The sequence below is a fragment of the Labeo rohita genome, chromosome 11 (assembly GCF_022985175.1).
Source record: "Labeo rohita strain BAU-BD-2019 chromosome 11, IGBB_LRoh.1.0, whole genome shotgun sequence".
Taxonomy (NCBI): Eukaryota; Metazoa; Chordata; class Actinopteri; order Cypriniformes; family Cyprinidae; genus Labeo; species Labeo rohita.
In genome coordinates this window covers 25,682,704-25,707,752 of record NC_066879.1, presented here as the reverse complement: position 1 = coordinate 25,707,752, position 25,049 = coordinate 25,682,704, and the positions used below count along the sequence as shown (strand labels likewise).

Here is a 25,049-nt window from a genome sequence, read left to right as displayed (position 1 = left end):
GATATTAAGTAAACATCATGTTCCCTAAAGATATTTTGTAAAATTCCTACTGTAAATATATCAAAACTTAATTTTTGATTAGTAATATGCATTGCTAAGAACTTCTTTTGGCAACTTTAAAAGTGATTTTCTCAATATTTAGATTTTTTTGCACCCTCAGATTCCAGATTTTCAAATAGTTGTATCCCGGCCAAATATTGGTCTATTGTAGCAAACCATACATCAATGGAAAGCTTATTTATTCAGCTTTCAGATGATTTATAAATCTCAATTTGGACAAATTGACCCTTATGACTGGTTTTGTGGTCCATGGTCACATATTATATCAAACTTTGAGGATACGGGTGATGCAACAAAATGCACTTCCAGAGCTCCCCTGCTTTAATGTATCGCAACATATAGTTACACTACGTATTTGTGAATTACGAATTGATTAATACATGTAATTTATGAAATAGTAATTCCTTTGAGAAAAGATACAGTATCGTCTCCACATAAAATGTGAATAACCGTATTTATCTCCAGAAATGTGAACTATTCAGAGGGGCCGAGGCGAGCTGCTACAGGAGCCCACGGGCTCCATTTTTCCTCGTGGAATTTCGCGCGTCTGCGGTCAATCTCCTGAATAATTCCTTTCATTTCCCCCTCATAATATACACAAATTCAAGGCGTTCTCCAGGCGAATTGAACGTCCTTTTAATTTATTTCCTCAATGAGGAGGCTGGTACTGGAGATTTGGCGTGCGGGCGTGTAGCGTCACGGGCGGTGTGTCATTCCACACAGATCGCATGTTCATCACGAAGCCGCTGGATTCAGAGCTCCGCTATCTGCAAGACGTGGCAGATCACATCCTTCCAAGACCTTTTTAAACGATGCAAATGTAACCGCTTTTGTCTGGTGTAACGGAAAGTGTACTGGAAGCAGGATGTCCTTCTACGCCGTCATTATACCGGTCCTCTATATTATTTTCTCGGCTTGGCAGGGTAAGACGATATTGTAGTTTGTTCATAGGCCTCATTTGCGCAAATATTTACTCACACGCATGTTTGGTATGTTTATAATGTATTATCGTCATCAGCAAGAAAACCATTGTATTTATCACATGCTATGTGTAGCTTTTATCTAATGTAATTTATATATACATAGCTGCCGTGGTTACAAACCAGAATGTCATTTCTATAGCAACAGATCTCAAACCCCTCAGATTTGTAAGTTTACATGAGGCTGCAGATGTTTTTCTTCTGCATTCTCTATTGGTAGGTCATTCAATGCAGAACCACTAACTGAAACGTAATCCAAGAGTTGAGACCCTAAAGCAGGTGGTTAACTGACCTACATTTAAGATGCTGCAACTGAAGATGAAAACAAAGATGCAATTTCTGTTAAAAACGGTTTTTAGATAAGGTTTTGTACTCAAAATAAATGTAAGAAATGACTTTCTTAGCAGCACATCAGTAATTATTTGGGTTAGTTAAGTGAGATAACTAATCATGAATTATTGTTTAGTATCCTTATGAATTAATGTGCACATAGTACAATTGTTGCCCCACTGTCTATTTAGGTTACTGTTAACGTGTAGTATTATGTGTTTCATTTAGTAACGCATATTATATTACTATATGTTTCAGTTCCTTAAAGGGTATTTAAAATTTTAAATTGAGACCAGCTGTTTACCTGAAATTTTTTGTTTTGTTAATGCTGTTAATTTGCAGGCCAAGCTACAAATAATATATTATATTATATTATATTATTTTATATTATAACTATATTATATTATTTTATATTATAACTTACCATATATATATATATATATATACCCTAACCCCTAAATTTCACCTTGCAGTTTATTCCACTGTTTTTTAAAAACACATTTTTGATTGTTTAAATAATAATAATGAAATAATATATATATATATATATATATGTAATTAAAATAATATAATAATAATAATAATAATAATAATAATTAAATATAGATATTAATATCACCAAAACATTTGGTGAATTTTCAGTAGTGACACAACTTTTTTGGGAGTAATTCCAAATACTTTGTTTTTTTTTATGTGTGTACAACTGGTCAGAACTATGCTAGCTAACCATGTGCTGATTAAAATCTTTGAGCAGGGCCCAAAGGTATCTAAAATTGTCACTACCGAAACAATAACGACCAATTGTCATTATGTACATGATCAGTTATGCACGTTTTTAATATTGGAGTGTTTTATTAGTGTTTTAGTATGCAAGTTAAAATTCTCTAATGTGATGTGGTCCCTACCAAAACATTACTGTCACTACCAAAAATGTTCTGTCACAACTGAAACATGGGATGTTTTGTCAAAAATAAAGTATATTGAATTATCAACTAAGATGTTATGATAGTTTTTGATTCAGTGTATATTCAGACTAATGAATCCTTAACTTTGAAATCAGTTTGGTCAACTTTTACAAAGAATGATTAAAAAACCAACAAATCTAATAAATTACACTTGAAATGTTGTTAAAATTGTAATTGTTGTTGATTTACCTCTGAAAGCTTTTTAGTAAAATAGCAAAACAATATATTTACAAGGTAATGTAAACAAAAGTTTAATAGATCAATATAACCCTTCTTATTATATTTTATATTACAGTGTTTCGGTAGTGACAAATTTGGCGAGAGGACAAATATTCCAAAACTTTCTGAACATACAATATGAGAATTAACTGCACAATTACTATTACACTATTTGATATTATACAACTGCATACATACAGCATTTGTGGAGAAATATGTATGTTTCAAGATGTTTCCAATTCTGACTTTGCACCAATTCTGTAGAATGACCCATATATATCTTTAACCACTAGTTTTGTTTTATTTCTTTCAGTGAGTGCAAATGAGGACTGCTTGTGGTATGTGGACAAAAATGGCACCTGGCACAATGGTTTTGACTGCCCACTCATAACCTTCTGTTGTGGGAACTGTCACCGCCGTTACTGCTGCCTGGATGGCTTCAAGATGATCACCGAGGCGGGACAGAAGCGCTGCATGCTGTTCCATCTCAGGTACACTTTTCGGGATTGTAGATTATTGACCACTTATTGGCCTAGAGAGGTTCATTAACCTTACATTAGACTGTCTGATAAAAGAAATTTGTTTTTAAAGATAGCTAAGCAGAAGTATAACTTATAAAAGAAATGCTAATCATAATGGTGAAGGAGGTAATTGCTAGATCTAACAGCAAGGATACTCTCATTCATTTAGCAGATGCTTTTATCCAAAGTAGCTTTTTTTCTGAGTTGCTCTTAGGTCATTTAAAATTGGTGTTGGATGAGATGAGTGAAGTTTTCTGTCCTGCCTCTCTCAGCCCTTCCACTATAGCTGGCATTGCTTCATCGATCCTGCTTTTTGTGGCTGCTATAGCAACTATGGTCTGTTGCTTCATGTGTTCCTGTTGTTACCTGTACCAGCGCCGCCAGCAACGTGGCAGAACTCCTTATGAAGGTAAATGCAATTACTTTATACTCTTCACAGTCCATCTTGAATTTACTGCAAATACTTATGAATAATAAGTAAAATAAACAAATTAAAAATCTGATTTTTTTTGTTGAGACACATGAAAGTATTATATATAATATTTAGCATGTATATATATATATATATATTTTTTTTTTTTTTTTTTTTTTTTTTGCTGCTCCTGCTGGGTTGTTGTTATTACATGATATACAACAACCACAAGTTAGTGCTATCAAAATTAGCGCGTTGACACAGGCAATTCATTTTTCCAGTTTAACAGCATTAAAAATATTTAACAGTTACCGCAGGGGCGGAGCTAGGGTTGGGCGTCCCACTCACAACTGCTGATTCAGTCTCTTTCTTTTTTTCTTGACAAGAAGTACGTTTATTTACTCGCAAAACGTCTTTATGACCACATCAAATGGGAGTCATTTAACAGTAAACTGTGGTCAGATGAGATGTTGTCAGGCCATATGTAAGTAAAAACAAATTTTCCTGTCCTATCAGCCATTATATCGTAGCACGCATGCTTCAATTACATGCACAAATGCGGTGGCGTGCGTTGTAGCCTGTATCATTTCACATTAAAGAGCTAATGAAACTACAAGCATACGTGTCAGATCCACGCCACGTTCACCAGCGGCAGCTCTTAAAGTAATAGCAGCCAAATAACCTAATAAACCAGCTGCTGTGATGTCTATTAATCAAAGAACAACAGAAAAGGAAATCGATAACTTTTGTAGCTTTCAGAATTCTTTTATATTTTAGTATTTAGTGTTTGATAATTTTATCCACTTTCTGTGTATTTCTTACTAGCTGAAGGGCACAGGTAAATAATGGGTTTATGTGAAGATTGTTATTTTTAAAGTCTAATAAATGTTTGATAGCTTTAAATTATACTGTAATGCTGAACGACTATAGTCAATGGTTAAATATTAGGAAAAAAATAATTTCGTAGAGACATCAGTATTGGCATCAGTCATACGCACCTTTAGTCATACAAAAATATTTAACAAATATTAAAAATATACTGTCTTTATGTTGTTTAATTCATTTGAAGATTGAATGTGAAATTATTGCAGTGTAAAAGTTTAAAAACTTTGACGTTAGGTGTGCTTAATCATGATCAATTTCAGAAAAAAGTGTTTAATTAATTAGTTAATTTTAATTACAATTTAATTAAAATGATTATTATTAATTTTAAATTAACTGCAGCACTACAAGTACATCCAATCTTACCTGGATATATATACAGCACTACAGTTGAGGTCAAAAGTTTACATATAACTTGCAGAATCTGCAAAATGTTAATTATTTTATCAAAATAAGAGGGATCATACAAAATGCATGTTATTTTTTAGTTTAGTATTAATCTGAATAAGATGTTTCACATAAAAGATGTTTACATATAGTCCACAAGAGAAAATAATAGTTACATTTATAAAAATGACCCTGTTCAAAAGTTTACATACACTTGATTCTTAAAACTGTGTTGTTACCTGAATGATCTACAGCTGTGTTTTTTTGATTAGTAACAGTTGTTCATGAGTCCCTTGTTTGTCCTGAACAGTTAAACTGCCTACTGTTCTTCAGAAAAATCTTACAGGTCCCACAGATTCTTAAAAATAAGTTAAATTTAACCTGATCTTCATATTCAAAAAGTTTTCACCCCCCGGCTCTTAATGGCTTGTTTTTCTTTCTGAAGTATCAGTGAGCGTTTAAACCTTCTGTAATAGTTGCGTGTGAGTCCCTCAGTTTCCCTCAGTGTGAAAAGATGGATCTCAAAATGATACAGTCATTGTTGGAAAGGGTTTAAATACACAAAAATGCTGAAAGACCAAAGAATATGTGGAACAACTATCACTAAACAAAAAAAAGAAAATAGCTGTGGATCATTCAGATGACAAGAATCAAGCATATGTAAGCTTTTGGACGGGGTCAGTTTTATAAATTCAACTATTATTTTCTGTGGACTATATGTAAACTGTAGGACTGTATGTGAAATATCTTATTCAGGTCAGTACTAAATAAAAAATAACACACATTTTATATGATCCCTCTTATTTTGGTAAAATAATTAACATTTCACAGATTCTGCAAGGTGTATATAAACTTTTGCCCTCAACTCAATTACAGTTGCATTGCAATTTGATAGCATAACCACTGGCTTCTTATTGCAATACCACGATTACTATTCAAAAAGCTTGCTTGCTTGAAATTATCACCTACTAACGTGAGTCTCAATTTCAGCCCAGCATATTCCAATGGCCAGCTATCCTGTGGAGCACATGTACGATGCCTCTGGTAAACCTATCGGACATCCCGATTATCCTGGATATCCAATGGTGCCGCAGTATCCAGGTGTCCCCCACCAATATCCTATGATGCCCCAGGGTCCTTATCCTCCAAACCCTCCTGACGCAGGATACAGTCAAGCAGGTATTCAAATCAGAGATCACATACTACACAAAGGTCCCAAAAGGGATTTTTCACAGCTACTTTTGGTTTCCAAGAGAAGCTGTCAGTAAACAGTTCTTAAAAGAACAATTTTTTTCCTAGTATGATGAACGTTTTAATAATCTCTTTTGTTTAGTGGAAGGTTCCATGGTTGTTACCATGAATGCTAATAAGAACCTTCATTTTTAAGAACATATAGTGGAAATATTTTCTCTAAGTTATGTTTTTTGTTTTTAGCTCCTCCGCCGTATTCCCCTCCCCAGTACCCAGGGCATTGAAAGAGCTGAAGTCCCTCATCAGCGAGGAGAAGTTAACCCATACAATGGGTGTTGAAGAGGGCCCATGCTTGTGTGGAATCCCTTGTATGAGAAGCCGTTTTAAAAAAAATGATTTATGTTATTTATTTCTTGATTAATTTGTGGAGTGAAGCATGAACTGACCTCAGAATCGCCTCACGCGTCGGAGTGTTTTCTTGTTTGATGTACAGCTTTCATGTGTCACTAATCAGCGAGACTCCTCCCACTTTAATCCAGCAACTCACAGACTCAAAAGACTGCTTTAAATGTGCCATTATGTTATGTCAGACTCTCCGAAATGGACTGTCCTGCCGTAGAGACTGGCTGCCAGTTCTGAGTCATCCAGGATGTCGTTATCTGTTCAACCAAATAAGAAAAAGCTTGTGTCATTTGCACTTTATTCTGCAATAGACATGCTTAGCTGTCTCTCCCGGCTTGTTTGTTCAAAAAGTATTTATTTGACTGCTAATTCGAGCATGTCATGTGCATCATTAACATCAAATCATGCTGTACGCTTTTCACGTCTTCTAGACAGCTAACATGCGGACATGAGACGTAGGTGTCTTATAGACAATTAACATGCAGTATGTAAATAAGAGAGAACTTACATTAGGAAAGAACTTCATGTTTCATAGCATCCAACCAAATCTCATTCTGTGCATTTGCAGATCGTCATCTGTGTGGATCTGACTTGAAGTTGAGCTGTAATGTTAACGCCCTTTAGATTTGCATGTCTTTAATTGTATCTCATGCTACCTAGGCCAGTTGTCAAAGGAATCACAGAAATGTTTGCATTCGGTTAGCTGTCCGTCTGTGCGTTTTTTATTTGTTTCAAAAAGCTTTTTGATCTGTAAAACATTTCACAGTCATTTATGTTGTTTTGTTACATCTTCACAGTGAGATACGTTTAAACAAATTCCCTTCAGAATTGAAAAATATAAGCTCCAAATTGTGAGATAAAAAGTTGCAATAGTGCGGTCATATTTACCATTGTTCAGCAAATTTTCGAATTTTGCATGCCGATTTCACATTGGGTCCAGCTGGTCGTGCAAATTCGCACTGTTGACCAATGGAAAGCTTTGAATGTGACTTGCGTCACTACACTATTGACAACAGACAACAGAGCTTTTTGTCTGCAATATTTTGTCTAAATTGTGACCGCACATTAAGGTGGGACTTCCACTGCCGCCGTATTGAGAATTTTTCTCATTCGTGTAAGTACAAGTAAACCGTCCTTAATTAATAAGTTCATCATAAACTACACTTTCAAATGATAAATTAGATTATAAATTAAAAGAATGAGACATTCTCATTAAAATGAGCATTGGCTTAAAATAATTCATTAGGTACATTAGGTGTGATTTTTTTTTTTTTTTTTAATTTTTGATGATTTCTGCTACCTCCTCATCTCACATTTGTAAGATTAGTTGTGATGCTTTGTCCACTGTTTAAATAACTTGTTAGTTATTTAAATTAATGTATAGTTAACAGTGTTGGTTTTTGCTATATACAGCATATGCTACTGTATTTGTCACTTTGGAATGTGAAGTACAAATAAGAAAAGGATCTATAAAGAGGAATTTTTACAATGTGAAGTATTAACAGGTATTTTCAACTTGGGGAAGAAAGGCAATTAATACGCTACTAGTGTTTGAACTTGCACTAATCATCGCATAAGAGAGGTCTAATTGAACAGACTGGACAAGGAGTATTGCATAATTCTCTTTTTACAATAAAAACAGAATTGACTTTGTATGCTGTCATTATTTAATGCTGCCTTATGTTTACACATCACACATTTGGAATGTATCACAGATATTTTATATGCTACAAAATACAGTTGAGGTCAAAAGTTTACATACACCTTGCAGAATCTGCTAAATGTTAATTATTTTACTAAAATAAGAGGGATTATACAATATGCATGTTATTTTTTAGTTAGTACTGACCTGAATAAGATATTTCACATAAAATACATATACATATAGTTCACAAGAGAAAATGAAAGTTTAATTTATAAAAAATACTGTTATAAGCTTGAATCTTAATACTGTGTTGTTACTTGAATGATCTACAGCTTTTTTTTTTTTTTTTTTTGTGATAATTGTTTATGAGTCCCTTATTTGTCCTGAACAGATAAACTGCCTGCTGTTCTTCAGAAAATTCCAGGAAAGTCCCACAAATTCTTTGGTTTTTCAGCAGTTTTGTGTATTTGAACCTTTTCCAACAATGACTGTACGGTTTTGAGATCCATCTTTTCACACTGAGGACAACTGAGAAACTCATATGCAACTACAGAAGGTTCAGAACAGAACGCTCACTGATGCAAGGTTGAAGGTTGAAAACTTTTGGAATGTGAAGATCAGGGTAAATTTAACTTATTTTATCTTCTGGGAAACATGTGAGTATCTTCTGTAGCTTCTAAAGGGCAACATTAAATGAAAAAAAAAAAGTGATATTTAAGCAAAATAAGAAAAATGTACACATCTTCATTCTGTTCAAAAGTTTTCACACACTGGCTCTTAATGCATTGTTTTTCCTTGCATATGAGTCCCTCAGTTGTCCTCACTGTGAAAATATGGATCTCAAAATCATAGTCATTGTTGGAAAGGGTTCAAATACACCAAAATGCTGAAGTAAACTTTTGAACAGGGTCATTTTTTAAATAAATTCAACTTTTAGTTTTTCTTATGTAATATATGTGAAATATCTTATTCAGGTCAGTACTAAATAAAACATGCATTTTGTATGATGATATGATATGATGTTATTTTGGTCAAATTATTAACATTTTGCAGATTCTACAAGGTGTATGTAAACTTTTGACCTCAACTGTTATTAAAAAGTAGGCTGAATAAATAAAAAAAAAATAAATAAATTAAAGGGTGAATAATTATTTTGATTGTAAATTATTGTCATATTGTGGTCTGGCGTTCTTCCACTAATTTACTAGGATGAAACAGCATCACTTCAAATTTATGAATAGCCTAAGCTATTCTACTAAACCACATTAAACTCCTATAATAGTACAGCAGCCTATTATAGTATCCAACCTATTTCTATAACATTCTTTAACATCACTGGAAAAATATTGCCAATACTCCAGGAATCCTGATTTCCTTAGTGACCAGGAAGTCACAGTTTGTTTCTGGGATGCTTTTGAGTTTTAGTAAACCAAAGCCTTCCCAATTGCCTTTAAAGGACTATGTACCCCCATCTAAATATGGGCATGAGCTTGCGATGGATTTCAAGGAATGTCCGAGCACCACAAACTCTCGCTGATAGTCCATCGCGTCTAGCGCTGCTCCTGGCGTTTCTTCCACATCTAGAAAGGGCTTTGGTTTGACTCTTCATCCTCCTCATTGATTTTAAACTCTAACTGTTAATGAATAGTATTTCAACGTGAAATAAGCGAAAAACACACGGATATCTTCAGCAAATTCTACATTCGTCTGTGTAGCTACTGAACGCAACTATGTCCCGGAGGAAAGTGAGGGGACTCACCAAAACCGGGCGACAGGTGAGCGAGGACCCGGACCTCGACAATTTACTATCAAACCTGTCGCCTGAAGAAATGGAGGAGCTGCAGAAAGAGGTTTCCGTTGTTCCCGACCCAGACCCGAGTGAAATAATCATTGTGGACCAAACGGATTTAAAACCAAACGCGCCAGTTAAAAAGGAAACACAACAGAGCAGTCAGACCGATGACTTCAGATCCCGCTTTCAGAGAAACCTGTCAACTGAGGTAAAATATTCATTACCTTACAAGTTCAGCTATGAAAATGTGAATGCTGGAGTTTAAATCAACATGCTTAATACCTTAGGAGCTTGAAAGACATGGCAAAACATATAAATCAATAAAATAACGTTTTTAATATGGATGTATTTGTGTCATTTTATAACTGTTGTATGTCTTTAGCCAAAGTCATCTTATTTTTACATCTTGCACGTATTTGTACAACCTTTAAGAATTACTTTAACTGTAAAAGGGGTGATGGTATGTAAATGTTTACTTTGAGAGCCATAACACAAACAGGAGAAATAACCCTAAAGGAGATCTATCTTTGGATGCTAAAGTCTCTTGAAATGTTGGCCCGGTTAAAGTTCCTTGGTTGATTGCTCCTTTGCTCACTGCCTTTTAAGGATAAGTCTGCCAAGGCTGGAGCTTTCCAGTGCAAAACAGTGTAGCTCACAAATCAAACACTCAGCCACTGTGCGAGTTTACATCTTCACTGTGAAACAACTGACTGTGCGTAGTGTAAATATCTAGTGTTCATGCATTACAGCTTCTGTGTTGAAGCACTGGCTTCAGGTGAACATTTTAATGTTGATATGTAGGCCTAAGCCTCCTCCAAAACCAAAAAAAAAATGACATTTGTTGCATATGTCACCTTGTTTGTCCATATTTCATACATGTTTGATCTTCAGGGAGAGCCGAAGAAGGAGAGCCGGAAGCAAGAGTATCTGCGTAAGATGGGCCTGAGCCAAGAGAAGAATACCTCTGTGTCTGACGGCAAAGATGAAGGACTTCAGACCTCTACATCTTCCTTCTCTAAACATGATGGTAGAATGGAGGACAAGGCCCGCAGAGTCACAGAGGGCACCAAAGATGACAAATTTGGCCCAACTGCCCATTCCAGGAAGGATGAAGAAAGTGAGAAGAAAGTAGAAGTGAAGGAACAAAATGATGGGAGTAAATTCAAAGATAGAAGAGAGATGAGAGAAAGCAGTAGCAGTAAAACCAAGGAATTAATATCCAAGCTTCAGGAGAAGAAGGAGGATAGTAAGGAGAAAAACAGAAAGGAAGACAGTCGGAAAAGGGAATCTGGGGAAAGCAAAGCAAAGGAGATGATTTCTAGGATTAAGGAGAAAGAGGAGAAGGAAAGGGAGAGAAAGGAAGAGATTAGGAAGAGAGAGGAAAACAAAACTAAAGGCTATACGTCCAGGTTAGAGGAAAAGCAAAATCAGGTTCTGGAAGACAAAACGAAAGAAGAGAAGAAGGACACAGAAGAAAACCAAACAAGAAGGTTAAGCGAAAAAGTGAAAGACGGCCCCTTGTTGGAAGTAAAGGGACCTCCCGAAAATAAAGAGAAAGAACCTGCAAAAGCTAATGAAAATATGAGGAAGCCGCAAGAATGTAATGCAAAACCGAGCGATGAGAGAACAGGGGATGTTCAGAAGCAAAATCAAATTGAAAATGAAGTTCATGAACCGATTAAGGAAGAGAAAATTGGAAACTGTGTCTCAGACACTATTTCAAAAAGTAAGACAAAAGAGGAGGAAGAGGAGGACGAGTCGGCTAGCATGTTTGATGAAGATTTAGAGAAAGTTCGTCGCAACGATCCAAGCATGACTGATCTCAACGTGAACAATTCTGAGGTCATCAAAACCAAAACGCTTATTCAGTTTGCAGAGGCCTTGAAAAACAACACACACATCAAAGTGTTTTCTTTGGCTAACTGCCGAGCAGATGACCACGTGGCTTATGCGATTGCCGAGACCTTGCGCAATAACAAAAGCATCACTAGCGTCAATTTGGACTCCAATCTTCTTACTAGCAAAGGTGTTATGGCCTTGATCCGTGCCCTCCAACACAACTCCACACTCACTGAGCTACGCTTCCACAACCAGCGGCACATCGTCGGAGGAAAGTCCGAGATGGAAATGACCAAAATCTTGAAAGAAAACACGACTCTTCTGAAACTGGGCTACCACTTTGAGTTAGCTGGTCCTCGCATGACTATGACCAATATTCTTAGTCGCAATATGGACCGCCAGAGGCAAAAGCGGCTGCAGGAACAGAAGCAAGCTCAAGCCCAAGGCAGTGGAGACAAGAAGGACTCATTAGAAGTTCCAAAACCAGGCTTTGGTAAAAGCTCCCCGAAAGCTTCGCCCAGGCCATCTCCTATACCTTCTCCCATACCGTCACCCGCCCCGTCGCCCAAGTTGACTCATAAGAAAAGGGTCAGTGGGCTCGGTGGTGGACCACCTCCGCCGCCACCACCGCCTGGAGGACCACCACCGCCTCCACCTCCAATGTTAGACGGAGACTTCCTGAAGAACTCCCTGACGCCCGTGTCACAAAGGAAGCTAGACGATAGGAGTGGAGGAAGAGGAGGAGCTCAAAACTCAAGGGACCAACTTCTGGCTTCAATTAGAGGCAGCAATATCAAACAGCTCAAAAAGGTAGGAAATAATTCATATACATCTACGGTCTTGCAAGCTACACTTTTTGGATTTATCCCGGACTCATTCAATCTCATATTGAGAGCTTTTTTCATTTTTTCACAGGTTGCAGTACCAAAGCTCTTGCAATAAGCCGACATGCAAAGAGATAATTATGGGTAAAGAAAAAAGACAGGAATGAAAGGACAGACATCTCACAGACCTTGAGAAGATCATTACTCAGAATCTTCCATACAGAGTCTTACTGCTGCCCTATAGTATGGAAGACATGCAAGGACTCGTATACAATTGAATGCACAGCTTCTACCCAGGAGTCTTTGTACAAAATACACTGGACGATAGAAAGAAATGGAAGCGTGGTGCAGTCATGGGTGCTCAGAGGCTTCAGTGGCCTATGGAACTGCAGAGTTGATGCCTTGCTTGTCATTTGCACTAAAAGAATCATTTCATATAATATATTTACTAGTGTGTGTGTTATAATCTCGGTCTGCGTTCCCCTGTCTCGGTCTTGTGTTTAAGGACACAGTGAGCATCGATGCTCCCTAGTTTTTGCAGTGCATTGTGGGATTTTTCAGGGAGTGAAAACTCCCTGATCAAGTGCCCTCACTACTGAACTAGGGAGCTGATTGAGACGCACCCAGGAACTGCACACAGGAAGAGGGCACAGAGAATACACTTTCAAAACAAGAGTCCTTAAACACAAGACCAAGACAGGGAAACACAGACTGAGATCATAACAGTGTGTTTGGTACAGTATGTGTGGATGTTGAAAAGATGTTTGTTTCTGCAATAGAATTGGATCTTCTTACAGCTGACTGAATTTAACTATGTAAGAAAAATCTTTTTTTCTTTGTTTGGGAATCTCTATAATAAAAGCTCTTGCTGATCAGGGAATAAAGGTGGGATTCTAATCAAATATTACAAATAACAGAATACTACAGATTTTTTTAATACCTTATGTTTTGAATGATTGAGTGTTAAAGTAAACAGGATTATAGCATTCAAGAAAAAGCGATGGATAATCAGATCTATGTGAATATGACTGCTTAAACATACAATATTTATTTGATCTGAGTTCTCCTTTAAAATTTTATGTTATCCATTGAGTATATAAATGTTAATCGCTGTTAAGTGTAATTTTGTTTTTACCATCCGTTTGTAATTTATCCAAAAACATTAAAAATGTAGCAAGTTTTTACTTTGGGAATGGAAGCAATCTCTGCACAAAAAAAATGTTAATGTACCTAACGCTTTGAAGACAATATATTTTCATGCTTGCATGATCTCGGTCTCTTCAAGAGTGAAAAGCTATAGCAGAATGTTATGCTTAATGAAATATCAAACATGAATTCACAATCTTGTTTCAGGTTTCAGCTGGGAAATCAAGCTGAGTAATTCAATGTGTGCTATTTAGAAAAGATCGTTTTGGATGAATATGCCAGATAAAGATATGGTTCAACAAACACACCTGATCATGTGATTTTACTTTATAGAGGGTTTGCACTTACGTCACAATTTGGTCAGCTACCCAGATGCTTGGCCATACTGGCGATACCCGGATGTAATTATTACCCGGATGCAATATTTTAACAAAAAAGTTAAAGTTAATAGGTGGTAAAGTACATAGGAGCAGTATTAATTAAGATATTAGCCTAATATTTCAGCTATCTGACTGGAAATGATAAGCACAAACACTAATGTTGTCAAGATTTTTTAGCTTTGGAAATCCTGGTTCAATTTGGCCAACAACAAACACCTTTTGTTCCTCAGACAGTTTTTTGCACTCTTCTCCTTGATTTGTTATAACTTTTGGCAGTCTATTGTACTCCAAATGTTTTTCACATTTGACTGATTAGTACAGCCCAAAACATGACAATAATTGACCATTTTCAGCAGCAATAATCAGCAAAATATGCAAGTTTTGTTCGGTTCAGTGGCATTGTTTACGTTCAGTGGCGCAAATATGGCTGACTGATGATGCGTCGTGAAAACACTGTTATTTTTAGGTCATTGTTAGAAAAATATCAGAATTTTTCATGTCTATTTTTAGTGATACTTTAGATTATTTACTAATATAGTCATTTTTATAGTACATTTATTTTTAGAATATATCTATAGTATACACTGCCTTGCAGAATCTGTGAAAATGTGAATAAGTTTAACAAAATAAGAGAGATCACACAAAATGCATGTTATTATTTATTTATTACTGTCCTGAGTAAGATATTTTACTTAAAAGATGTTTACATATAGTCCACAAGAAAAAAAATAGGTGAAATTATTAAAATAACCCCCTGCAAAAGTTTGGGAACCCTTGGTTCTTAATACTGTGTGTGGTTACCTTTTTTGTTTTGTGATGGTTGTTCATGAGTATCTTGTCTTTTGCATATTTTAACCCTTTCCAGCAGTGACTGTATGATTTTGAGATCCATCTTTTCACACTGAGGACATAAGGACAATTGAGGGACTCAAACACAACTATTAAAAAAGGTTCAAACATTCACTTATGCTCCAGAAATTAACATGATGCATTAAGAGCTGGGGGTTGAAAACTTTTTGAATTTGAAGATCAAGGTAAATTGTACTTAATTTGTCTTCTGGGAAACATGCAAGTATCTTCTCTTGCTTCCAAAGGGCAGTACTAAATGGGGGAGATATTTTAACAAAACAGAAAATTACATCTTCATCCTGTTCAAAAGTTTTCACCCCTTGGGTCTTCATGCATCGTGTTTAGTTCTGGAGCATCAGTGAATGTTTAGTGTAAAGTGTAACCTTTTTTAATAGTTGTGTATGAGTCCCTCAATTGTGAAAAAGATGCTTACTCAGGATCTTTCTCAGGACAGTAATAAATAAAAAATATCATGCATTTTTAATGATCTCTCTTATTTTGTTACAATTATTCACATTTTCACAGATTCGGCAAGGGGTTCCCAAACTTTTACATGCCACTGTGTATATATATATATATATATATATATATATATATATAAGCGTAAATCAGCTTTTATATTTTCTGTTTTAGTTTTCAGTTAATGTTTTAGTACTTTTGCTGTGCTTTAGTAAATTTTATTAGTTTTGGTTCATTTATATTTCTATATAGCTTTAACTAACGTACTTCATGTACTAGAAAGTAGTATTAGTTTAGAATTAGTATTAATTAGTATTAGTTAACACACATCTGTTAACATCAAGGTAATTCTGTAAAGCGGTACTCTACCCAAAAATGAAAATTCAGTCAACATATCTTCTTCACAAAAAAAAAAATTAAGTTGTAGTTTTGTAACGAGTAAATGAAGGAGTAAATGATGACTATTCCTTCAAGGTTATTCACAGAACCTAATGCAATTCTAAGAAATTGTATTAATTTCAGTCTTTTTATGAGGACATAAAAACGCAGTAAAACTTTTAGAGTCCAGATCAGAGCCATAGATAGAATGATTCCAGTGTTAGTGAACAGCTCTTCACATGATCACACAGATCCTAATAAAGGGCTGTAGCATGCATCCAGAGTTACAATGAGTTCCTTGGGCATGGAAAAGTCAGTGACCTAATGCATTGTTGCAAATGCCACGTAATTCTGCTTAGCTCATTTGGTCACTAGAATAAAGAACTATACATGAAGGCTATGTAGGACGGTCAAAGAAACAGAACAACACAAGAACACGCTTTTTATCTTTAAGCCTACTTGTGAGGTAACACTGCAAATGACATCCAATCTGGTCATGGGTTACAACCTAAAAATCTTTTCTCGTAGAATTATACTCTTCAAATAAATAGCAGGTGGTTATTGCATTTAAAGTAAAGCACAGATTACTGAATTGCAAAGGTCTGTTGTTCATCATTTTTTAGAGCCCTTGAGAAGTGGACTTCCTCAGAGTTTGAAAGCTGATTGGAATTGAAGCAAGCTAGTTTATATTTTGATTGCCCCAGACTAACCCTCCGCACTGCTGAAATGTCTATATTTGGTAATTTCTCAATGCAGGCTCAGTCTGCTTCTCATTCCTTTCCCCTTCCTAATAATGGAAACGTAGCCAACAGCCTGTCGGACTCAGAGCAATGACTTGAAGGCGACATGAGGAAGAGAGAGAGATCTTTTAACGCAGAGCCATTTACTAATTTATAATGTTCCTCCACCTCATCCAGGCCCAAAGAAGCTATAAAGGACAAGCTCAGTCTTATTAGCCACTTGACAACACTCAACAAAATATAACATGGGAATTGTGAGGCATAATTGTGACATATAATCTTAATTACAAGTCAAAATGAGCAACTGCTAAATTTAAAAGCACAATTACGCCAAGATTTTACTTGTTTAGGCTAATCCCTGGTGAAAACAATGTGTGGGGGCCATTATACCTTCTAGTGGACACACATTTTGGAGTCCTTTGCTTATTATCTCAGTTTAAATGGTTGTAGTTGGTAGAAATACTGCCACTAGAGGGTCCTCTGTACAAGGAGCACAAAGAACGACACCGCAAAAGAACACGCGGACAACCTGACGTAATCCGCAGGAACAGCACGTGGGTGATTACGTCAGTTCGAACAGGAAAAGAACAAAATGGAGGAGTACGCGAGGGAACCATGGTAAGCCGATAGGCTCAAACAACTTATTGTTTTATGCATTTTTATTTAATTTTTTATTTTTGCTGGTATATCTGTTAAATAGTCTTTATTATTTATACAGTACAATTAATTGTCAGGCTGTTTCGTGCTCGAATTATCGCAATATGGTCGGTTTGATAATCACTGCTAAGCGTGATGTCCTTCAGTGAAGGCTTCATGCTGTCAGTCAAGCACATGACCTTGTTCTGCCGGTATCCTTGATCAGTTTATTTTGTTCTTTTATTATGTTTACTAATAGTATATATTGTTTAAATGGTTAAACTGTTAAAAAAACAATGTTTATTATTTCTGCTAACATATAACGTCAGTTACAGGTCAGTGGAATCTGGCTAGTAGTAAGACGTGAAAGCATAAGCATTAAAATAATGGCATATATTTATTTTTTATAACACTTGTCGACATTGTTATATATAGTACAAAAATGAGTAATTTTAGGGGTGGTCCATTTAATACCATGTTGTTGTTTTTAAACTGTGTTAGTACTTTTTTGCAAGGGTTGTTAGCAGGAAAGATGATTTTTATGTACTATTATTGTTTTTATCATCATGACCTCTTATTTTTCAGCCCCTGGAGGATAGTGGACGACTGTGGGGGTGCGTTCACCATGGGGGCCATCGGTGGAGGGATCTTTCAGGCCGTCAAAGGCTTTAGAAACTCTCCTTCTGTGAGTGATTCTTCATGTTGCTGATACAGTGATGCTGCTTTAAGTAACTGCGTGTAGTACTTCTTGGGTCCAAGATGTCATTGTTTTTGTTTTTCATTGTTTTAGGGAATGAGTCACAGAATGAGGGGTAGCTTGACAGCTATAAGGACCAGAGCTCCACAACTAGGAGGTAATGAAGAGTTCAAAGGTTATCCATCACATGATTGCCACATGTATGCAGAGTGATACACTCTGAAAAACTGAACTGTTTAGGGTTCAGTAAGATTTTTTTTTTAAATGTGTTTGAAAGTTAAACCAAGGTGCTGTTTATTTGTACAAAGTACAAAAAAAACAGAAATACTGTGAAATATTATTAAATTTTTAAAATACTTTTTTATTTAAAAATTTTCAGCAGGCATTACTCTAGTCTTTAGTGTCACGTGATCCTTTAGAAATCATTCTAATATGCTGATTTAGTGCTCAAAAACATTTCTTATTATAATTAATGGTGATAACAGTTCTGCTTAATATTTAATGTAGAAACTGTGATTTATTTTGTTTTAAGACTTTTTGATCGTTGGAGATGCATTTATATATTTTAAACCTTTTTTTTTAAATCCTTTTAACATTATAACATTCTAAAGGTATTTACTGTAATTTTTGGTTTGAGTTAAAACAAAAAAAGAAAATCTTGCTATCCCCAAACTTTTGAAAAGTAGTGTATGGTTGACCTTGTCTGCATTAGTGGTCTTTGGGGTTAATAATATACTTTAAAAATTCTTCTTCAACATATATGTGTCTGTATGTGTGTAAATTTAATAATTATTTCTTTATTTGTTTATATATACAGTACCAGTCAAAAGTTTTTTAACAGTAAGATTTTTAGTTTTTTAAAGAAGTCTCTTCTGCTTACCAAGCCTGCATTTGTTCCAAAGTACAGCAAAAATAGTAAAACTTTTAAATATTTTTACTGTTTAAAATAATTGTTTTCTATTTTAATTTATTTTAAAAGGTAATTTATTCCTGTGATTCCAAAGCTGAATTTTTAGCATTATTACTCTAGTCTCATGATCCTTCAGAAATCATTGTAATATTCTGATTTGCTGTTAAAAAAACATTTATCATTATTATTATGTTGAAAACAGCTGAGTAGAAATTCTTTCAGGTTTCTTTGATGAATAGAAAATTCAGAAGAACAGTATTTATCTGAAATAGAAATCTTTTGTAACATTAGAAATGCCTTTATCATCATTTTATAGTATCCTTGCTAAATAAAAGTATTTATTTCTATTTCTATTAATTTCTTTTTCCCAAAAATATATATAGTATGTATATATACTTACTCCAAGCTTTTAAATGGTATAATGTTACACAAGCTTTTTATTTCAGATAAATGCTGATCTTTGAATTTTTCTGTTCGTCAAAGAATCCTTAAAAAAACTATGTCTGATTAGCAAATTTTTTTTATTTGTCTTTTTTTCCCAACATTTTTTTTTTTTTTTTTTTTTTTTTTTTTTTTTACATTGTCTGCTTCATACATCTTGGCTTTACTTTAAAATATATTACAAAATACAAATGTTTGTCATCATTAGGAAGCTTTGCTGTGTGGGGTGGCCTCTTCTCCATGATTGATTGTGGGCTGGTGAAGGTGAGGGGCAAAGAAGACCCTTGGAACTCAATCACAAGTGGAGCCATGACAGGAGCCATTTTAGCAGCAAGAAGTAAGTCAAATCCCAGAGCAATATGGATAATGATGTTAATAAATATTAACAGTGCATACTTCATCTTTTTATTCTTGAAAAAAAAAAACCTGCATTTATGTTTGTGGTATTGTTCTTTTGTCTCATATCAGATGGGCCAGTGGCCATGGTTGGCTCTGCTGCAATGGGAGGTATACTGCTTGCATTAATAGAAGGTGCAGGAATTCTTCTTACAAGGTTCGCCTCAGCGCAATTCCCAACTGGTAAGTGTTCAAAATCATCCTCTGAAACTGAAGAAAACTTAGAAAAATGTGAATATTCATAAGTAAAAATCAAAATGTCCTATTTTCTCTACAGGCCCACAGTTTGCAGAAGAACCCGCTCCCATGCCTGCTTCATCATTCGGAGACTACAGACAGTACCAATGAGGAGCCCTTTAAAACTCAAGGCCTTTTCTTATTCCATGAACTCATCTAAGACACTGAAGTTACAGTGTGGACCTCATTCATCAACAGAGCATGCCGCCAACCACAAATGACTATGACGAAGGGAATATGAAGGGCAAACACTATTGTTCCTGTCGTTGCGTTTGTTTTCAGTATGCCTTTTGCTAATCTCAGCTTTGATATTGGTCTGTGGGTCACTCTATTTAAGTCAAACATTTTATTTTCTCATTTTGTTGCTGACGCAGCTGGAAATGCTTGCTGAAGCAATAGGTATACTGTTTAAGTCATGCTAGGTTGTTCGCATTGAGCCCTAATTAATTGGCTGTACAAAGTGTGTTTGTTGCGCGTATGTGTGTGTGAATGTGTTAATATCATTCTGTGTGTGGGTGTGCGTAAGAGTTTAATACATGCCTGTGCACTGATTGTTTGCCTTAATGTAAACTTTCTCATGGGCCTCAACAAGATCATATATACATATTGGAGATTTTTATTGACTGTTCCATGCCAAACCTTCTCTTGCAGAATATATTCCTTCACAGTTTACTTTTTGAATTAGCTATTTATTTTCTAGAAGTAAAACGAGATGTTATGCTGTATTGTACTTTAAGTATTTCTCTACAGTGAATGTTAGGATCACAAAGGAGAAGAAAAGGTTTATGAATGGACAGAATTAATTGTCTTCTGGTTGATATATGAGCCAAATTAGGCTGAAAAACATCGTAAATAAACTAGTTATTACTACTACGACGTCTCTGTGTGAAATTCAGTATTTCCCAATGAAAATGGTAATTGCTTGTCTGTAGTACTTTTACAGACAAGATTAGCAAGGTTAACAAGGTTATCTCCTGAGTAAAACTAAATAAAAAAGGTAGTAATATTGTCCACTAGAGGGAGGTATAGACTTGATGCAGAGAAATTGTAACGTTAAAATCTAGATTTGACTAATGTCACCAAATAAGCTGATGTGGAGACAGAAATAAAAATGTAAGACACATCAATTAAATACATTAGTTGTAAGGAGAAATTTAAGTTTCATTGAGCTTTTGACAAAAAAAAATGAAAAATAACAGCTGTCAAAAAGACAATCAACTGAAATAAACTGCAAGAATATCTACATTTCTGTAACTTCCTGATGTCAGAAAAATGTTTGCACGTCAAGGGCAGCTTATAGGCCTATATTTTGTTTTTAAATATATATTAAAAATAGCCATTCAGATTTAGCTTTGAGTCCTCAATTGTATTTGGTTCTAGAGAACGTTTGATTGAAAAAAAAAGAGTGTTATTGGGAGAAACGTTTAAACGTCAGCTAAAAGTTACTTTTGTCAGTGTTTACAAGTAACGTTACACCCACATATAAACCCTGTTGAAAAAACAGCAGTTAGGTAGGTTTTGGTGCTGGTTTAAGCTGGTCCTTAGCTGGTTTATGCTGGTGTAATATACATGAATTTCTGCGTATGATTCATGGAACGAACAGCGCCCTGGAATGCTGGTTAGGTAGGTTTTGATGCTGGTTTAAGCTGGTTCTTTGCTGGTTCATGCTGGTCCTTGACCAGCAACATGACCAGCTTAAACCAGCTAAGGACCAGCATAAACCAGCAAAGGACCAGCTTAAACCAGCATCAAATCCTACCTAACCAGCATTCCAGCATCAAAACATACCTACCAGCATATGCTGTTTTTTTCACCAGGGATGATAAGAACAAACACGAATGTTGTCAGAATTCTTGCCCTTGGAAATACTGGTTCAGTCTGGCCAACCACAAAGGAATTTTGTTGCACTCTTCTCCTTGATTTGTTATAACTTTTGGCAGTCTATATTACTCCAAATGTTCTTCCCGGTCTGACCGATTAGTACAGCCCAAAACATGACAATAATTGACCATTTTCAGCAGCAATAATTAGCAAAATATGTGAGTTTTCTTCAGTTCAGTTTCATTGATTTGGAGTGGTGGGGATTATACTTATTAACAGTGTTGGGGGTAACGCATTACAAGTAAGGCGAGTTACGTAATATTATTACCTTTTCCAAGTAACTAGTAAAGTAACGCATTACTTCCCTGGTGAAAAAACCAGCATATGCTTTTAGGTATGTTTTGATGTTGGGATGCTGGTTAGGTATGTTTTGATGCTGGTTTAAGCTGGTCCTTTGCTGGTTTATGCTGGTCCTTTGCTGGTTTATACTGGTCCTTTGCTGGTTTAAGATGGTCCTTGACCAGCAACATGACCAGCTAAGACCAGCATAAACCAGCAAAGGACCAGCTTAAACCAGCATCAAAACATACCTAACCAGCATCCCAGCATCAAAACATACCTACCAGCATATGCTGTTTTGTTCACCAGGGTTTTTAATTGACAAGAAAATATCTGAGTTACTTTTTTCAAATAAGTAACGCCAGTTACTTTTCCCCCCATTTATTGAGTAAAAGCTGTCTTGTCCCCATGTTGAGAGAAATCGGGAGAATTGTTAGTTCTAGAATAAATGTGAACATGCATTAATTCATCTCACTCACTAAAAACAGATTTAGTATTCCTCAAAATGAATAAAAACAGTGAAATTCAACTCAGAATATGATGCAAACCTGCAATAATTAAATATGTTAAATAATACAAATATCCTTTATGCATTTAATCCCATTTTATTAACCGATGTCTTTGCTGCCGACCTTCGATGATCCAATTTAACCATACTAACCGTACTTTACTTTTCTCAAAGCCTGCGGCTTTTGGTGTGAAAAGGCTTTTACATTTGCCAAAAATAGAAGTTTTTTATATTAAAAACAAATAAGCAAACCCTGCCCAGATTTAAAAAGTAACGCGAAAGTAAAGTAACGCATTACTTTCTATAAAAAGTAACTAAGTATTGTAATTAGTTACTTTTTTAGGGAGTAACTCAATATTGTAATGCATTACTTTTAAAAGTAACTTTCCCCAACACTGCTTATTAACACGAGGAGGTTAATTATGTTGCATATTTACAAATGTGTTTATTTCTGATGAGAGAAAATTCAGTGTGTTTATTCCTTTTCATTCTCTTAGCATGTTGCTGGACAAAAGGCATTCTAGCAGACACGTTTTCCTTTGAAAATTGGACATTCAACCTGCTGTTTTCATTGGTTTTGTTGTTTTTTGTCATTCAGGGTTTTTTTGCTTCTGTGTCTTTTTAGCCATGCCGGTTGACGTCCCTTTATAAGTCATTTTCTTTGACCTTTTACCTCAACATTCACAGGTCCAAGTGGTTTGGCTTGACTTCTGCAATTCCATTTTATTTTCGCTCCAATCCTTCTCATTCAGTAAAAGCATGTCTCCTATAAAAAGCCTTGGCGCTTTACCTCACACTGCTTGCGAGCTTGTTTGGAGACAGCAGCATCAGAAGGAAGGTCAACTTGTGGTGCAAACAGCTCATTAATAATTTAAGGCAGCGAACATGACTGGTTGCTAATCTACATAGCTCCTAAAAAGTGCTGCGATTATTAATTCAGGGCTTTTGAAGCCACTGTGGGAGCGAAGCTTTCTTGATTGTATACAAGAGCATTGAACAAGCTCTGGCCAGGCACTCAAGATGTTTGGTTGAAAGACTCCAAAAACTTTGTGTGTTGTCGGAGATGTGGTTTGTCTGAATGAAGAGGAGAGAGTGCATGTGGCATTTTAAGTTATAGGCGAACGCTTACAGAATGACGTATAGATGCTACTGCAACAATCTCAGACCTCTCTGTCCATCTGTGAGGCCTGCAAAGTAACAAGCTATTAAAAATACTTTTAATTTAATGTTTTCTCACTTGAGGCCCTATGCTTTAAAAGTTTACATGCACTTGATTCTTAATAATGTGTTGTTACCTGAATGATCCACAGCTGTGTTTTTTTTTTTTTTTTTTTGTTTTGTTTTTTGTTTAGTGATAGTTGTTCATGAGATGTTCATGTCCTTGTTTGCCCCCATTCTTCAAAAGAACATTGCTTTAGGTCCCACAATTTTTTTTGGTCTTTCAGTATTTTTGTGTATTTGAACTCTTTCCATTAAGCATTAAGAGCTGGGGGGTGAAAACTTTTGGATTAAAGGTCAGGGTAAATGTAACTTATTTTGTCTTTTGGGAAACATGTAAGTATCTTCTGTAGCTTCTAAAGGGCAGTACTTAATGACAAAAAACATGATATTTAGGCAAAATAAGAAAAATGTACACATTCTTATTCCGTTCAAAAGTTTACACCCCTGGCTCTTAATGCATCAGTTTTCCTTCTGAAGTATCAGTGAGCAATTGAACCTTCTGTAATAGTTGCATACGAGTCCCTCAGTTGTCCTTAGTGTGAAAAGATGGATTTTAAAAATCATACAGTCATTGTTGGAAAGGGTTCAAATACACCAAAATGCTGAAGAACCAAAGAATCTGTGGGACTTTTCTGAAGAACAGAGGGCAGTTCAACTGTTCAGGACAAACAAGGGACACATGATAAACAACTATCACTAAAAAAAAAACAAAAAAAAAAAAAAAAAACAGCTGTGGATCATTCAGGTAACAACACGGTATTACGAATCAAGTGTATGTAAACTTTTATACAGGGTCACTTTTATAAATTCAACTATTATTTTCTCTCGTGGACTATATGTCAACATCTTTTATGTGAAATATCTCATTCAGGTCAGTACTAAATAAAAAAAATAACATGCATTTTGTATGATCCCTATTTCGGTAAAATAATTAACATTTTGCAGATTCTGCAAGGTGTATGTAAACTTTTGACTTCAACTGTACTTGTTCAATATTGGTGCCTAATAATGATCATGATTTTATTGTTCTTCAGTGGATCCAGTCAGCTTTTTATCTTCAGAGAAGATTGTTAACAGCAAAACACTGACATCTCCGAATGTCTCAGTGATGCATTTGTGTCCAGTTTTAATCACTGAATATCATAAATCTGCCATATTTAAATTTTCTCCGTGTTTTTATCACTCTTCTGCTCTGTCCTTCACATCCTGGGAGAATTACAGACCATTTTTACAGATGTGAGGCTTGCAGGCAATTGCAAGGAATAAACGGCAGTTCATAAATGTCATATTAACTATTTATGTGAATAATCAGAGTCTGCCGTGTGAACAGTGGCAAGCGGAAAAAATAAATAAGACGGAATACATTAGACATGACAGCATGATGTACAATAGACATTATCACTGTTGGTGATAATGACCCTCAGATGTTTGGTGGAATGCTG

At 35.5% G+C, this 25,049-nt stretch overlaps 3 protein-coding genes across 3 annotated transcripts; all 3 read left to right on the top strand.

The window, feature by feature from the left end:
• Positions 1-580: 580 nt before the first annotated feature.
• Positions 581-8,002, top strand: shisa4 (shisa family member 4). Its single transcript, XM_051122626.1, has 5 exons — positions 581-983; positions 2,868-3,045; positions 3,348-3,484; positions 5,747-5,935; positions 6,191-8,002. The coding sequence occupies exons 1-5, from the start codon at positions 926-928 to the stop codon at positions 6,229-6,231; spliced, it is 603 nt and encodes a 200-aa protein (XP_050978583.1). The 5' UTR covers positions 581-925; the 3' UTR covers positions 6,232-8,002.
• Positions 8,003-9,485: 1,483 nt separating this feature from the next.
• lmod1b (leiomodin 1b (smooth muscle)) lies at positions 9,486-13,902 on the top strand. Its single transcript, XM_051122614.1, has 3 exons — positions 9,486-9,994; positions 10,678-12,435; positions 12,541-13,902. The coding sequence occupies exons 1-3, from the start codon at positions 9,725-9,727 to the stop codon at positions 12,565-12,567; spliced, it is 2,055 nt and encodes a 684-aa protein (XP_050978571.1). The 5' UTR covers positions 9,486-9,724; the 3' UTR covers positions 12,568-13,902.
• A 2,977-nt stretch (positions 13,903-16,879) lies between these two features.
• timm17a (translocase of inner mitochondrial membrane 17 homolog A (yeast)) lies at positions 16,880-20,591 on the top strand. Its single transcript, XM_051122627.1, has 6 exons — positions 16,880-17,019; positions 17,623-17,722; positions 17,828-17,891; positions 19,294-19,422; positions 19,554-19,664; positions 19,759-20,591. Exons 1-6 carry the CDS (start codon positions 16,994-16,996, stop codon positions 19,827-19,829), a joined length of 501 nt encoding a protein of 166 aa, XP_050978584.1. The 5' UTR covers positions 16,880-16,993; the 3' UTR covers positions 19,830-20,591.
• The last annotated feature ends 4,458 nt before the right edge of the window (positions 20,592-25,049 follow it).

Coding starts and splice junctions, on each gene's coding strand:
- timm17a (XM_051122627.1), top strand. CDS start 16,994: ATGGAGGAGTACGCGAGGGAACCATG. Junction 17,020..17,622: donor GAGTACGCGAGGGAACCATG/GTAAGCCGATAG, acceptor CTTATTTTTCAG/CCCCTGGAGGATAGTGGACG. Junction 19,423..19,553: donor AGCCATTTTAGCAGCAAGAA/GTAAGTCAAATC, acceptor GTCTCATATCAG/ATGGGCCAGTGGCCATGGTT.
- shisa4 (XM_051122626.1), top strand. CDS start 926: ATGTCCTTCTACGCCGTCATTATACCGGTCCTCTATATTATTTTCTCG. Junction 984..2,867: donor TATTTTCTCGGCTTGGCAGG/GTAAGACGATAT, acceptor TATTTCTTTCAG/TGAGTGCAAATGAGGACTGC. Junction 5,936..6,190: donor CGCAGGATACAGTCAAGCAG/GTATTCAAATCA, acceptor TTTTGTTTTTAG/CTCCTCCGCCGTATTCCCCT.
- lmod1b (XM_051122614.1), top strand. CDS start 9,725: ATGTCCCGGAGGAAAGTGAGGGGACTCACCAAAACCGGGCGACAGGTG. Junction 9,995..10,677: donor AGAGAAACCTGTCAACTGAG/GTAAAATATTCA, acceptor TTTGATCTTCAG/GGAGAGCCGAAGAAGGAGAG. Junction 12,436..12,540: donor ATATCAAACAGCTCAAAAAG/GTAGGAAATAAT, acceptor ATTTTTTCACAG/GTTGCAGTACCAAAGCTCTT.